The sequence below is a fragment of the Ascidiella aspersa genome, chromosome 3, assembly GCF_963924565.1.
Source record: "Ascidiella aspersa chromosome 3, kaAscAspe10.2, whole genome shotgun sequence".
NCBI classification, from domain to species: Eukaryota; Metazoa; Chordata; class Ascidiacea; order Phlebobranchia; family Ascidiidae; genus Ascidiella; species Ascidiella aspersa.
The window spans coordinates 38,920,136-38,936,772 of record NC_139449.1 but is presented as its reverse complement, the minus strand read 5'-3'; the positions used below and the strand labels follow the sequence as shown (position 1 = coordinate 38,936,772).

At 36.0% G+C, this 16,637-nt stretch overlaps 1 protein-coding gene across 1 annotated transcript in view; it reads left to right on the top strand.

Moving 5' to 3' along the window:
* Positions 1-2,222: 2,222 nt before the first annotated feature.
* The window catches only part of LOC146162917 (uncharacterized), a 49,100-nt gene continuing 34,685 nt past the window's right edge, over positions 2,223-16,637 (top strand). The window contains exons 1-15 of the mRNA XM_083385334.1: positions 2,223-2,389; positions 3,459-3,584; positions 4,718-4,831; positions 5,328-5,435; positions 6,230-6,352; positions 6,754-6,927; positions 7,389-7,523; positions 8,143-8,256; positions 8,619-8,711; positions 9,541-9,642; positions 10,052-10,169; positions 10,857-10,975; positions 11,253-11,385; positions 12,201-14,470; positions 15,678-16,394. Of these exons, the coding sequence (XP_083241460.1) occupies positions 2,291-2,389; positions 3,459-3,584; positions 4,718-4,831; positions 5,328-5,435; positions 6,230-6,352; positions 6,754-6,927; positions 7,389-7,523; positions 8,143-8,256; positions 8,619-8,711; positions 9,541-9,642; positions 10,052-10,169; positions 10,857-10,975; positions 11,253-11,385; positions 12,201-14,470; positions 15,678-16,394 (4,545 nt within the window). The 5' untranslated portion in view covers positions 2,223-2,290. The remainder of the gene's footprint in view (positions 2,390-3,458; positions 3,585-4,717; positions 4,832-5,327; positions 5,436-6,229; positions 6,353-6,753; positions 6,928-7,388; positions 7,524-8,142; positions 8,257-8,618; positions 8,712-9,540; positions 9,643-10,051; positions 10,170-10,856; positions 10,976-11,252; positions 11,386-12,200; positions 14,471-15,677; positions 16,395-16,637) is intronic.

The window sequence follows — 16,637 nt, the reverse complement described above, 5'->3', positions numbered from 1 at the left end:
TGTTGTAAATCGTTAATATAGCAGTTCCACTGTGGTCAGATCGCTACGTACCGTACACCGAGGTAATTTATTGTGTATCGTAAGTACCTGTGTAAGTACTGTTTGTCGTTTGCCGCTTGTTTATTGGCAATAAACATTCTTTCATTGTGCTTAAAACCCACAGAACAATAAACATAATAAAAACGATCAATAGGCCTCTGAATGCTCTCCTTTATCCGGTCCTGCTTGGCATTGGATATCGGCTACGATAATATTGGACATGTTAACGAATCCTTTGATTCAGAATCAAAACCGGTCTATAATAACGACCGGTTGCCAGAACTTGCGTCATGCTTGAGTGATGATGACGTATAATATCAACAAGCTGTCAATCAAATTTAGAAGCAAATGGCTTAAGATTAAAGTTGTTGGGTACACGGCAGCCGGTTACGCAAAACACGTGCGGGAACAACACTTGTGTGGTTTTGGTTGTACACTTGTCGGCGCTGGTCTAGAATCCTACCACAGTTCTAAAATCAACGCAAAAAATTTGAGTTAGGATGCGGGTTAGCGTTTGGGTGTGGGTGGGTCAAGTATTATTATATTCCAAGTTTAATAATAATACTTGACCCACCTTAACCCAAACGCTAACCTGTACCCTAACCCAAATGGTGTTTCGTTGTGGTAGGATTCTAGACCAGCGCCCACTTGTCTTTGTGGTTCCACTTCCTAGGAAAAACACTGAAAATTCCTAAATTAGTGTATTTTCGGATTTTAATAGATTTTTAATATGTTGTTTCTGAACCATACTTACGTGTCAATTAACAAACTACATAAATTCAAGTAATTAACCCTTCACACAGTTACACATGTAATCCATGGAATAAGTGAACAAAAATAATGTAATTTAAAATTACAAAAAAAAATTAGGTATGGTATCCAAAGTAGGCTTCCTCTTTTTCCCGGATTTTTTCACTCCCGGGAAACGGGATTGAAAAATGAAACTTCCCGGGAATCCCGGGATCCCGACGAAAAAATTATCCATAAAATCACGTCATTTTGAGGTTGGTATTTTTTTTTATTTTACCTTCAAACATTTAATTAAGCTCATTTATGGGCGTTCTTTCAGTTATGTACGTAGAAAGTTATGCATAAAAACAAAAAAAAGAAATACCGCATACCACAACACATATTGTTTGGGTTAAGGTGCGGGTTAGCGTTTGGGTGAGGGTGGGTCAAGTAATATTATGTTTATTATTAATAATAACTAGACCCACCATCAACCAAACGCTAACCCGCATTCTAACCCAATTAATTTGCGTTGTGGTAAGCGGTATTTAAAAGACCGTTTTTTTTTATTAATTTATACGTTCATAACTAAAGGAGCCCCAGACCTTCTCTAATATGAGTCAGGACCCTTATTTGTGAAGCATTTTTTTTGTTAGAATAAATTTAATTAGGTTTTTCCGCTGGTAAGCGCAAATAAAACAACTCAGGCAACGACGTTAACATGGTTTGTACTATTTTTTTTCTTTATATTAGTCAAAAACGACAATATTTTTTAAATTTTGCTAGGTTGCCGAATACCCGGGATTATAAAAAAAAATTTCCCGGGATTCGGGATTGTTAATTCGCGGGAAATCCCGGGAATTTCCCGTCGAAACATTCCCGGAGAGGAACCCTAATCCAAAGTATTATCAAATAGTGACGAAATAAGTATGGGAGAATAAAATGGTGCTGGGACGCTGGCCTAGAATCCTAACAAAATAATGTTCTGCTGGGGTGCGGGTAAGCGTCTGGGTTTGGGTGGGTCAATTATTATTATTTAAGTAATACTTGACCCACACACTCAAACACCAACTCACACCCTAACCAAATAATTGTAGCAATATAACTCCCAGACGAAAATGTGATAGGATTCTAGACAAGTACCTAATTTTTATTCAGTCATTTAATTGTTTGATTGTTTCTACTTTTAGAAATGGGTTTATATCCAATCTAGGTTGGAACTTGGAAGGTTAGGCATGGGGATTTAACCTCCGCGCAGTTTGTAAAATTGCCATGAAACTGCTCAAATGTGCAAAACTTTGATTGACATACGGTGTAGGTATGGTACCACATGTTCAGCCACGCAAATTTTAGAAATAAAGTTGCTCCCGCTGTGCACATTTAGGCTGCACAAAATTTTCAATCTTACATCCAATAGTGTTGAAAAATAATACTATGTGTGATTTTCAGGTTGTTTCTCGATACTGTGTCAAACACTGTGATGGATGTTTGTAAATAAACTATTTATTGCGTTATAACAAATATGGACGATTTGGGGGCTCAACAAATCCTTATCGACCAACTCAAGGATTTAATTCGCAAGAAAGACCAAGAAGTTGAACAAAAAAACAAACTTATCAAGGTAAATATGAATATTAAGTTTATCTCAATGTTTGGGATTAGCTTTAATTGTGATTCCCAAACTGTGTGCCATGAGAGATTGTCAAGTGTGCAGCGAAACTTTATGTAAATTTTAAAAATATCTTATTTTTAATGCAAGCATTTTAGACTTACATACGCTCTATCCATTACAATTCATAATATTGAGACCTTTACGTATAGTTTGTCGTGTGTTGCGTCTACAAGGACAAAAAGCGAACGTACAATTTTCGCACGATAGAAAGCAAATTCAGTATAGAAACGGTGCAGGTTTTCTGCAAGACGAAAAAGGAAATGTTTAGCGCACAATACTTCATATACGAAAAAAAGGTTGCAAAAAACAAAACATACCTAAGTTTGATGTCTGGCATGATATAGTGTCTTCAGGTTGATGCTGGTGATGACTGCACCACGCACCGAAAAACAAAAGTTTATATAGCAACTAAATGGGCCCGAAGGCTAGAAGCTAATTGCATTATTTGCGTGAGAGGCATGCACTACCGCACCTAATTAAATGATTGTGCTTATACGAGATGCAATGCGCCATTATGCGAGCACAAAAAAATGAAAAATGGAGCAATAGCCAAAGGAAAAAAAATTACAGTTACTCTGTTGTTGTTCTTTTAAAAGTGCACAAACCAATAAAGGTAATAATAATTGTAGTTTACTTGACGCAAAGCTAACTCAAAGCCAAAGCTGTGGTTAGGATTTTTATGACTTGTTTTTAGGCCAAAGTGTCACCATGGACTTTATAATATTTGAACTGGTTGATATATAATTTAAGTTCACCTCAGTTCACCTCAGCAAGGCTCTCATTCATACAAAGCACAATAAAAAAATTTGATGCCATCAACGTCCGTCTCAATCGGGATTTGGGTTTTATGTCACATTGTGCCTTATAAAACGATTTTCTGCACCCAGTGTACTTTGAAGCGCACACCTCGTGTTATTATGGTTTTTGTTCCAGTCAGATATATCTTTGCGAGCAACTACGGCCATTTACATAAAAGAATACCTGAGTATTATTGTTTTTTATTGTTGTATTTTTTCAGGATGCTGAAGCTAAACTGACAAAAGCTCGTTTACAAGCGAAAGCCAAAGATGCCAAGATATCGGCTCTCAACAAGCAGAAAGCAGCCGGGAAGGACAACTCTGCTCCAGATAACAGCAATCCTGATGTAAGGAAGTACTGTAAAAAAACTAAAATACTCTTTAAATTGATTTGCATATTGAAAAGTCTTTGTAAACCTTATTTTCAAAGATTTAAATTTATTTTATGTCCAACTTGAATTACTTTTCAAATAGTGATGCTTTAATACCAGAATATAAATCTAAACTATTTGTTATTAAGTTGGTCTTTTTGTTTTTAAATTATATTAAAAAAGCAAGTTGAACGATCCAAGTTTAGTTTTGTGAAAAAAATTTAAGCAAATGTCTTTGATTTGTTTTCATAAAAGTCTAGGGAAATACTTTTCTGGTGCTACTTTTGCCGACAGGAGCAGTTGATTTGCCCAGATTCTTGCTCACAACCCCAAGTTATTTAGTTGCCCAATCATGTCAATAAAACGCCCAACGTTGAGAACCAATGCACTAACCCATGGGTTGCCAAATGTGCAGACTAGATCGGGACACAATCCCCAAAGTAGCTGCTAAGGATAGAAATGACTTTACTTTCTCGAGCAAGACGTTTACTGGACAGAACGATAATCAGTATACGGCAAACAACCATGCACACCAAGTGCTCGCATAAGGCTACAGCTTGTCTCTAACCAACGAGATTGCAAACTGTGCTCAAAATGCGTCCGATTCTCTCGGTATCCACCCGACGAAAATGACAATGCAGCACGAAGCAATAAAAACTAAATCACACACAAAGATATCACGCAGCGCTGGGAAAACTGAGGCTGCAAAAAAGTCCTATCCCTGAGGAACACCAAGTCGGCAGTTAGCCGACCCGAACGGCAGTTCCCGCGGCCTTACGCATTAGTTCTGCACAAAGGGTTACTATAATTAAATTTGTGACACCAAGCTACACCCCGTGGAAAAAATTTGGCCAACATAATTAATTCTACCGATCTATGCCCTATTTAAAAAATAAAGTTAAAAAAATAAAGTTAAAATTTGATAAAAACAAAGTTAAAATTTTTTTTTTTTAGGTTAAAATAAAAATGGCCCTAGTTATTATTCATCAGGACCGATGTTGTATTTTTTGTTTTTGGTGTTTGCAAAAGTTTAGCCTTCGTCAGCTTGTAACTCAAGTGCATACATTATTGCTGCTCTATCTAGCCACCGCTTTGTGTTTTTCGTCCAGATCAACAACGGTCATGTTGAGCAGTCGAGTCGCGGGAAGCTGATAATGCAACAAAAACGAATCGAGGAAAAAGAAAGTCAGATCGCGCAACAACAACAACTTCTCAAAGATCAGGTCGGCTCAGTAACACTTTGTCCATATATTTAAACTTGGCACCAAAATAAAAGATCATATAGCTAGTTGTTTGTGTAAAGTCTTCAGGTATCCTCATATTTAACATTTTTTTTTCAAATTACAAGAGTGCTCCATGGTACTCTACTAACAACTCTATGGTGTTATTGTGGGCTTTATAAATTTGTCTGTTGCTTTGTAAATGATGAAATCACAATTTTGTAAATGTTTGCAAATGATTTCTCAGTATTTTTTTAAATAACTTCAGGTTAAAAACTGTCTTTGTTATAGACCAAGCAGTTGATAAACCCGTTTGTAGTTGTGCAACACATTTACTAAGAGGCCTGATATTTGTTATACTCAAAACTAAGTTACAATAAGGTTTTTACACTTTTTTAACAACAAATTTAACGTTTGAAGTTATGAATTCATTTAATCTGTGCCGAAAAACACCAATAAATGTTTTTTCTCCAGTTTGAATGTTTTTTTAATATTTCAGGAGGATCGCTTCAGCAAAATGCAGCAAGAATTCCACTCAAAGCACTCGGAGCTAACGCAACAATTACAAGCTGTTTCATCACAAAGGGGCATTAACGTTAACCAAAAGGTTCGTGGAATAAAACAGTTGGTCTAGGTCATCCAACTATGCATGTATATCAGGGTTAATATTGAACTAAAATTTGCACCCCCTAACCTAGTTAGACAGTTGCCTGCCAACCAGGACTTGCCTGCCAAAAATAACCATGGCCAAAAAATCTTGTAAAGTGGTCTAAAAAATTTCATCGCACCAAATCGTTTTTCAATAATAATTTGACCTGCCTCTTACTTTCTAGGCGATTACATCATACTTATTGTGCGACCGCCTCTATTGTTTTGTCCATTAGATGTGTAGGACTTTTTACCAAGTGTAACACAATTGTTTAATTGGTTGTTAGCAAATTACATATCTAATGGTCAGCAATTGCAATGTAGGGAGAATATTGTCATTAGGAACTGTGAGTAATTTGATGAGTTGTTTGCCACAAATATCTTTATTAGTTGCTTAATGTTTAACTTGTTCAACCAACTATTCCATCTTGTCTGTTCATTAACCATTGAAACCTCAATTGTAGCTTTCCACAACTGACAAACTTATTGGTGCTTGTCACATAATGCAGGTCCTGTCACAAAATCTTGCAATATTCTAAATTTTATGCATATATCTACTTTGTTAAATGCTTTTATGGTAATTCTTTACAGATCATTTCTAATTATAGCCAGAAACATAAGAAATACAATATTTTTCCAGGATTTAAACTTTACATATTTGTTGAGATAAGATAAATCTTACACTCAGTCGTAAAATTTCTGCTAAAAATGACCTGAATAAAACTATGAAACGTTAAATATTGGCTACTGTAGGACACAAAGCACATGGAGGAATTGTACGGAGCGATCCTCAACAAAGATAAAAAAATATCTGAGCTCACTGCTAAACTGGATGAGAGGGAGGGACAGGTCAAAGGTCAAGAGCACGACCTTAAGGTAGAATTGATTTATTTCATATCTGCAAGCTATTTTTGCATATTTTTGTTTTAAGAAACGTCTTATATATTGGGTCGATTTTCAGTGCCTGGCTAGGTTTTAGCCTGAATAGGAATATAAAAATGAATACCTATAATTTAGTGTTTCTTAATTAATTTGGTTTGATTATAAATTGTAAAGCCAAAAAGTTAGAGATATGATAATAGGTTTGTTGTTAAAGCTAATTATTTCTTGAAAATAACTGATTCAAGAACCAGAAAAAATCATTTAAAAAAATTGGTTCTTTAATATCATTAATTTTCTTTACCACAGCCCTTTTACCAAAATTCCCAAACTTAAAAATGTCACTTTTCACATAAAACATTGTTTAAAGACTTTATAAACCTTCACTTGTTGAGCAGAAAGCCAACTACGAGTTGCAGCAATCGCGATCCACCAGCGAACAACAACGAACCCTCCTCGAGCGCTTGAGCTCAAAACTCGCTGAAAAAGAGGAGCAGGTTTCCATAGCAACGGAGCAGAGACTTGATGAGATCACGATGCTCAAGTTACGCATCGCTAATTACGAGGAGGAGGTTGGTTTTGCTTGAATCGTTTGATGAACATTTGTTGACGATAACTGTTAGATAGTATGTAGTTGTGCTGGGTAAAGTAGCAAGTTTTAATCATGTTATGATTTTAAATTTGCTTACATTTGTGCAACTTGAAGAAATAGGCCATTTTGTCTTTAAACGACCGTATCGTAGCACTGTTGGTTCGACTTTACAAAAGCAGGCTATTACCATTAAATAAATTATTATGCATATTTTATTCTAACCTGTCTAAATATGAACTGATTTGAAGCAACAATCTTCCGTACATTCTAAATTGTTTCATCCAACAAAAGCTGCATCATCAATTTCCTTATTTAGAATGATTTATTTATATGGCAACATAAATATTTCTGTAAGACGTTAAGAAATGATTTTTTTGAATAGTCTTAATATCCGAAAATGTTTAAACTTCTATTTCAACTGACGATCATGAAATGTTGCAGAAACTGCGCCTGGAGTATCGCGTCCATGAGAAGGAGGAGACGGTCGGAGTTAAAGAGGAACAAATCCTCCAGATGAAGCGAGAAAATGATGCAAGGATGCTCGACGTGCACGAGGAGGCAGCAGAGAGCGAGCAGGTGACAATTTCTATGATTTCTATGTTGAATGTTTTTTGCCTAAACCATGGTTTTATGTTAGAATTAATAATTCTGTTGAACTGAATGGGTATTTATTCGACTATACTTTGTAGAACAGATTAAAGTTCAATTGCTGATTGCTGTTAATCAGAGTTAAAACATTTGGCCTATAACGGGGGTGACCAACCATATCAAGAGACACATTTCTTACTTGGTTATCTGCAAAAACACACGCTACACACCTTACACACAAGGAAGGAAAATACAGCTTGTCACTCTATCTCTATGTTTTCAATCAAAAAGGCATACCTTACTTTTTGCCTTTATTTTGTTTCAAAAGTGTTACTAACAATAAAATGACCGTAAGGTAAACAGTCGGAGCATAAACGTAAGGGCCGCATAAAACTGGGTGAAGACCCGATTATGGCAACCCCCGATCTATAACAAGACAGGAAGATATTTAATTCATGTATTTATTGGCTTTGTTTCTTTGATTTTTATTACAAGATTGTCAAAAAAGTTAATTTTATTACTTAGATTTCTTGGTTAACTATGGTTTCCTTATATCAAAGCTAGTTTTAATGCTATGCTGCTATTGAATCATTTTTACTTTTTTTAGTTGATCCGAACACTGAAGACGAAACTCCACGAGCAAGACGAAGTTCTCTCCGGGAAAGACAAAGTTATCGAACTTCTGCAGCTTGAAATGGGAGAAAAAACACAAGATCATCAAGTAAGTTGCTTTTAAAACAAATGAAACTTAACAAAGTAAATATATCAAATGTTTTTTTTTGTAAGTTTGTGAACTGTTTTTTACAAAACCTTAACGAAGTAGGTTTTAAAAGTGTTTTTATCAATATTGCTATACGAATTTTTTGAATTGACTCGTAAGTAAACTTTAGTTTGTAAACAATGACAAAGGTTGTTTAAAAATACACATAATTTACACTTTACGCTTGCAATGCATGAAAAAAAAGTGTTTCTGTAAAACTTACAAAATAACAAAAAATAAATAAAAAATGTTTCGGTAGTTGTATAAAATATTTTTGTCAAAAATTACTAAATTTTGCCAAATATAATTTGTATGTTGCGTAGGAACTGCAGCGAACCATCAACATTCTGCAGCAAAACTTGAGGGAAAACGTGGAAAGCAAGCATTTGTTGCTCGAGGAAATACAGAACCTACAGGTTTGTGAAATGTGTGCCTTGTTACAAACAACACAGGGAAGTGGAACCTTGGAATTACACAATTATGAATTCACAATGTTCATTAATAAGCACAATTTTTTTCATGTTTAAAACTTGCCTAAATGGCTATTTGTAAAAATTTCCATTTTGTTAAACTGGCCACTAAACTTTGAAGTTTTTAGTTTAGGCCCCAAATAACTCGAAAGTTTTATTTAAAAGTAATTGTTGGATGCTTGCCAAAGTTTGCACATTAATGGCACCTATGTGTTAGCTCTGCAATATGTTAGTGCTAGCACTTTTAGCTTCTTGAACGACGTTTTGTTATTAGTTTTTTACAATTGGACAACTGTTTGTTTTGAACATATAGCAAAAGTAGGTTGTAAGTAATTTATTTAGTTGTGGTCCTTTAATATTCTTATATTTATAGCTCTGATAACCACGATCCCTCACAAAACCTGAATGCTTGCAGTTAGTTTTGCAGTGGCTAGAGCAAATTTATTTTCAATAATAACTTGTGTTGTAAAAAAAACCTAAAGAAAGTATTTTAACAAATCTTTTTGGTTTTTGTTTTTGGTTGTAAGTTTTGGAATTTTTTTTAGTTTGAGGTTTATTTTGCCAGCTTGTGATTTTAGACGTATATTGTTTTTTATAAAATTTCTTTCTCAAAATGAAGGTAAATGTGACAATTGGGAAATTAAGTGCAAAAATATTATTATATGAACTATGGACGATATACACGCACAGCCAGTAACATAAATAAATATTCGTAATCAGATTGATTCAGTTGTAATAAAAACTTATATTAAAACCTTTAGTTTATTTTCCCCAGAAAAGCTCAGTTTCTGGCGTCACGCATGAACGGCTCGCTCAGGATGTGGAGGAGTCGTCACGCTTGACTTCACAATTGTCGCTGGAGAATGGAACGCTGAAGGTTGGAAATTAAAGTTGGGAAACTTAAAGTTAATTCCATGGATTGGGAATGATGATTTACTGTGCATTAGTTCAGTGTTTTTCAAACTTTTTTGAGCCAGAAACACTTAAGAATTAATAATATTAAAAACTTTTTTTGTGATTAACCTGTTTGTATAGGCACAAACTAATTGTAAATATTTCCAAATTACTTAACAATGTTTTTTAATTTCTTCAATCAAATGAACTTGTTTGTATAAGCACAAACAGCCAAACACATTGTTATTATTATTTATTTGCATCAACAGGGAAATTAATTTACCATACACTACAATTAAATCACGATGAAACCGATTGCTTTATTACTATTATTTTTGAAACTTAAAATCATGTTTTTTAAAAGACGGTTTCAATCTACTTAATTTTTTCAGGAAAAGATTCAAGATTTGGAGGAAAGTCGCGAAAAACTTGAAGCTCTGCTGGAAAGCTCAGCAGAGAAGTTGAAGGAAGTGGAAAGCGAATTGGAAGAGAAGGAAGCCAGTTCTGCAGGTGGGAAGTTTAAAGGGGGGTAAATAGCACAAATTACGCAATAAGTTGGGAAGTGGATTCATGTTGCAGTCTGCTTGTGGCTTGTATCCATAGGCTCCGAACTCAATTTCAGGGCGTTTTTTTTTTTCAACCAGAACAAATAGCTATTTCATTAATCATTAACGAAGCGTAACAGCTCTTGGAAAACCATTTTTGCTCTCCCGGATTTTATCAATGGAACAATCCGCTGTGTCTTGTAATTTCGAGGTTTAGATTGCAAACCCAAAACAACAAAATACAACCGGCGCGTTTGTTGAATATTGAGTTAGAGTTGCCTTAACGGCCTCTTTGGGCTCAAATATAAGGCAAACATTATAGCACAGCGTCCATCGTTTAAATATAGTTTGCCCATTTAAAAATCCATGTGTGGCCTTAAAGTGTAATTTATGCTGTGAAATAAATATTTAGGGAACAGTAATCGCCGTGTTTCGCTTTTTATTGCTTGCCTCTATGCATCCAGATCACAGTTTAAGTGACAGCATTGGAAAAGTTAAAAATGTGTTTCAGCATACAACGGACAAAGTTAGACTAACATATTATTTTTATCCCCGGTTTTTAAATAACGTCGAAATGACATACAAGCCTATTATATCTGCAACAACATTAATTCAACTAAAAGCATCTCATAATTAAGCCACTTTTGTGCAGAACTCACGCATAAGCTCGAGTGCCAACTAGCGGATGCTGTCGAGTCGAAAAGCGAACACGCGAGGGCGATGGAGATCCGGATGCGAACTGTGCTCGACCAAATCGACTCGCAGACCAAGGTGGGAGAATATTCAATTTGTGAATTAAAATACTCGACAAAACAGATTTATTTAATAGCCACTCGTAGTTTTGTTCAATTTGGCAAAATAAATGAAAAAATACGCTTTATAATTTTTTTCCAAATATATTTTTTATTAAATTGTTTTCCTACTTATTATAGTAAAAGTAAAAATAACATTATTTTTACGTTTTTTAAATTTAGTTCTTTTGTGTAACAGTGTACATACTTGGCATTTGTTCCCGCGTTTTGCAAATCAAAATATATTTCCACGCCAGGTTTTGGAAGACCAGACGTTCGAGCTTGATCGTTTGAAGGACTCAGCTTCATTTAAAGATGAAAACGAGGTTTTGACGCAAAAAGTTGCGGAACTTGCGCAAGATTTACAAAACTGCGAACAAGCTCTTCAAGGTTCGGTTCGAACATTTGCGATTTCCACCACACCACTTTGTTACTTTTTTAACCCCACCACTTTTTTACCAAAGTTAAAGATGTATTGTTTAACTATGACAGACATAGTAAGGAAGGTTTAGGTCATTCAGTCACAAGATAAATTGTGTTATTATTGTGACATCCTAATTGTCGATACATTATTTTCCTAATCTCATGAAAAAACTCAACTCAACAGTTTCTACATGTTTTTGTACGTTATGTGGTGCTGCCTGTTTAATATGGCGAAATATTTCTGACTTTAAAGAAATTATTTATTCTTAATTTTTTTTACTAAGATTCTAAATATTTAACTGATTCAACGCAGAACATCGTTTTTACATTAATTTTTTTTACAATATTTGTAATTAGGTAATAATATGTTGCACTACATTAGTGTTGTTACAGCCAATCTGTCGATGTATTATTTCCCTAAAAACATCAGAAACAGTTAAAACTGAAAACATGATCCTTTTGTTTTGTTTTTGCATTTTAAATATTTAATAATATGTTTCTACAAAACGTCAGTCCAACGATCATTCATCAACTTTCTTATGGAATTAAACAGGCAGAGTCTATATTATCGTGCTAAATGCGCAATTGCTGGTAAATATAGCCTTATATAGAATTGCATTCTTAGAATTCTTTCAGGTTCTTGCAAACACGATTTTTAAAATTTGTGCCTAAAGCGCTGCGGATTTATTGTGGTAAATACTTAGTATTTGAACCTTATTTTATGTTTGGTTCATATTTTATTCTAAGTTATTAAGCAATTTACAATTATCTGTTCTCCGCAGAATCACAAACTCGTGTCCGGGATCAGATCGAGTCCTCCGAGAATATGATAGGATCTCTGCAGGAGGAAGTCCGGATGTTGCAGAAGATGGAGGAAGAACACAGGAAGGAGAGGGAACAATGGGATCAGGAGGTGCAGGGATTAAGGAGCAACCTCCGGGATGTCACGGTTGCCATGGAAACATCGCACAAGGACGCTAGAGTGATGCAGGGGAGAATAAGTGACCTGGAAAGTTCGAAAAATCACCTTGAAAGTGCAAAAACTGACCTTGAAAGTCAAATAAATGACCTTGAAACTGCGAAAAACGACCTTGAAGCGAAACTCGAGGTCCAGGTGGATGCGGTTGCTAGGTTACAAGGGATCACAAGTGAGCTGGAATCGAGGAACAATAAAAAGGATGATTTATTGAGGAGGGAGCGATCCTCCGTGGAGGAACTGATGCGGGAAGTGAAGATGTTGATTGATGGGAAGAAGGAGTTGGAAGAAACAATCTTTTCCCTGGAAAGTGATAAAGATCAAACCGCATCATCACTTGCTGATGTCAGATCCGAGATGCAGGGATTGAAGGAGAAGTTGGGAGCTGAGGAGATGAAGTTCAAGGAGCTGTCCGCAGAACTTCACAAGTCACAAGATAAAAGCAGGAAGCTGGAAGCGGTGGTTGCCAGGGTAACGGAGGAAAAAGGTCGAAACCAGGACGAACTGGAGGTTGCTAAGCAACAGTTGGAGGAGTTGTCGGTAACGCTCGCAGATGCGGTTGCTAACAAGATGAAGATGGAGTCTTCTGTTGAATCCCTCACATCCGAGAACAATCAGATTTCGTCAGAGCTTGCTGTTGCTAGGCAACGGTTGGATGAAGAAGCAAATAAGGTGAAATCTTTGGAGGAGGAGCTTGGAAGATTGAGGGCGGAGGTCGAGGAGCAGAGTCTTGCTCTCGTCGCATCCAGGGAAGAAGCGGAGGGCCTCACCAAGAAGATGAAGATTGTTTCATCGAAGCATCAGGAGGAAGTGAGAGCAGTGATGTTGTCAACGCAAGAAGTCATCCTCAGGGAGACGAAAGATCACGAAGCGACGAAACAAAAGCTGGCAAGCTCCGAGGCCGATGCCGAAGTTTATCGACAAAAAATTCAGGAAAATGAAGTGGAAATTTTAAAATTAACTGAAAATTTGCAGGATTTTAAGAAAAAGGACGAAATATCAGCAAAAGGTTCGTCTGAATTGTCGCAACTATTATCGCAATCGCAAATTGAGAAATCTCAGCTCGTAGAAACGCTCGAGGAGAGGAACAAAGAAAAAGAGTTGATTTCGCAGAAACTTGACGCCGTAGCTTCCGAACTGAACCGAGTTTCACTTGAGCTACAAGAAAAGAAGCAAGAATTTGATCTTTCTGAAGAAAAACTCAACAAACTGTTGGCTGAGAATAAAAATAGTGAGTCAGAAAATTTGGCCAAAATCAAAGAATTAACTGAAAAATTCCAAAATCTGACTTTGGAATTTGATCGGGAAACAGCAAAGAAGGAAGAAATTGAAAATCATCTTAATGAACAGGAGAAAAATATTGAAGTGCTAAACGTGGATTTGGAAAATTCTGTTAAAGAGATTTCTGAGCTTCAGGAAATAAAGATAAAACTCGAGAATGATATTTCTGAAAGAAATGCAAAAATAACCGACATTGAAGCAAGATTTCTGGATGCAAGCAACAAGAACATGGAACTAGTAAACTCACTTTCTGAACTTACTTCTTCGAAAGATAGTTTGGAGCTAAAAGTCACAGAACTTGAATCGACAAAGCAAGTCCTGGAGAAAACTATCGAGGAAAAAGAGTTGAATCACCAGAAAGAACTTGCGTTGTTGCAACAATCAACAAATGAGCAGCTGGAATCAGCGACAAATTCACTCAATGAGACAAAATCCGATCTCAAAGTCGCCCACAACGTTTCACAAGAACTTGAAAACAACAATCGCAAACTTAGCGATGAATTACAGCGAATCACGTCATCTCTCGTGACATCACAAAGCGAGAAACAAGATTTGCAGCAAAAAGTTTCACAGCTTAGTGAGATGGAGGCACAATTACTCGACGAGCGTTCCACGTTGAGGTCCACTGTCGCGTCACAAGCACAACAAGTTTCCGAGCTTGAGCAAAAACTAACGGAGGAGAAAATTGCAGGAACTTCGGGTTCGATGGACCGCGACCACCTTGAAGGTCAGATCAAGGTTATGGCCGATGAAGCGGAAACATCGACACAGATGATTGAGCAGCTTGATGCGATGGTGAGTCATGTGAATATTAAAGTGTCTATGCAATTGTTTAAACCAATCAAAAGTTGTGTAACCTTTGTAATTTGTCATCATGGACTTTTTAACATAGTTTGCTGTAAAAAAAATAATTTTATATTTCAAGTGTATGGGTATTCGTGTTTTGTAACAGTTGCTAATCGAGCTCATATATATGTTACTCAAGCTCATGGGCAAGGGCACAATATATATTTTGTTATACTTTTTACTCTACTTTAAGTGCAAAATGTATAGAACAGGGGTCGGCAATATTTTTCTAGTCGCGGGCCAAAACCAAACTCAAGTTTTTGCGAGCTGCACAAAATGATAAAGTTCCAATAATTGTGTTATTTTTATGTTAGAACAACTGTGAATCAGGCGGGCTCAAAAATTTTTTGCACTTTAAAACGTGTTTAATTGCATTTTACAGGGACAGTGTTGACGCAAAGCGCGAAAAAAAAACGTTTTTTTTTTGTTTATAATTCGAGTTCACACGTTTGTCATCCATACTACTAATCAAAAGTGTATAAAACTAATGCGAGGAAACGCGATAACATTTAAAGTCTAGGCGGACCTGGCGAGCGAAGCGAGCGCGATTTTTTTAGGGGGTGACACAGTATTTCTTTTAATTTCTTTCAAGTTTTTATTGCAATGCCGAAAAAAAATTTAAAAAAGTATATGTCCAATATTTTTTATTACGTTTTCCGTTTTGGCGCGGCGCACTTGACAGCCTTCCCTGGCGCAATGGTAAAGAATTGCTAGTCTAGTTTCAAAGGCAGCATCTAAACGTAAACAAACTGGTCGTATAAAGAACATTTGCGCGAACCGCAAAAATTTTTCGCAATTACTTATGGAAGAGTTTGTAAAATAGACTCGCGTATGATTTGTCAAAGAGGCGGCGGGCTGGATCCAGCCCGCGGGCCGTAGGTTGCCGACCCCTGGTATAGAAGGTGATCTTTTTGACCATTTTCAAATTTGTATTATGCTTGAAAAATTTTGTTAATATTTTTGACAAGTGCTTCTTATTAATCAAGCACATGACTTTCTTTAAAATCACTTTAGACTTTAGCTAAACATTTATATATGTCATTAAAGTAAGTCCAGATTTATTTAAAATTGTCTATTATGTTATTTTGTTTCAAGTTAGCAGCAATTTTATACAAATAAATTTCTGCCTAAAGCTGGAACTACATTAAACTCACAGAACAAGGAATATCTTGCAAGCAACGAACTTCTCGCTTCACAACTCGCCGACTTGGAGCGATCGAGGAACCAACTTCGATCGGAAGTCGAGGAGATGACATCGGCCATCGCGATCAAAACCGAGGAAAACGTTGCTTTGCTCGAGGAACTTGGGAATGCTCAGACCAAGATCGACCAACTTTGCCGACAAACCAAAGAAACCGAGGACAGAAACCTTAGAATCGAGCAGGAATATAAAAACCTCGGCGAAAACTACAAGCAACTTCAGAACGAGAATCTTCAATTGCAGCAAAAAGTTCAAGAAGCTGGCGAAATATTTGAAACGGCGAGCACAAATTTATCAAGTGAAATTTCAGAGAAAGAGTCTCGTCTGAAAGTACTTCACGATTCAAATCTCGAATTGCAAGAAAAAGTTCAACAACTAAACCGCGACAACGAAGCTTTGATGATTGAAAACAAAGAAAAACTTGATTTTGCGGATTCTAAACTTTTAGATGTTACCGCTGAAAGAGATAATCTTTTAATACAACTAAAAGATTCAAATTCAAAATCTGCCGAATCTACACAAGAATTAAAATCTGTTCTTGCTGCTAAAAATGAACTTGAAAGCAGCATTAGTGCGTTAAATGAAGGGTATTTGAAAAAAGAAGAAGAAATGGAGGGAAAAGTTGATAAGGGGAAAATATTACTAGCTGAGAAAGAACAACTTCTACAAGAGGTAAAACTTCACATTAATGTTAGCTTTTTAACTCATTCCAGTTATGTTTTTTTTGATCCATTTTAAAAGCACCAATACTTAGAACCTACTTTGTGTTTAACAAACAAAGTGCAGACAATTATTTTTACAAACACCTCAAATGCTGTTTTATTCCATTTTTTAACCCTAGATAAAAATGTCTGAACTAATTTAAATTAAGCCAGGGCCAAATATAAAAGTTACCTGTACCAAATAGTCGCTATG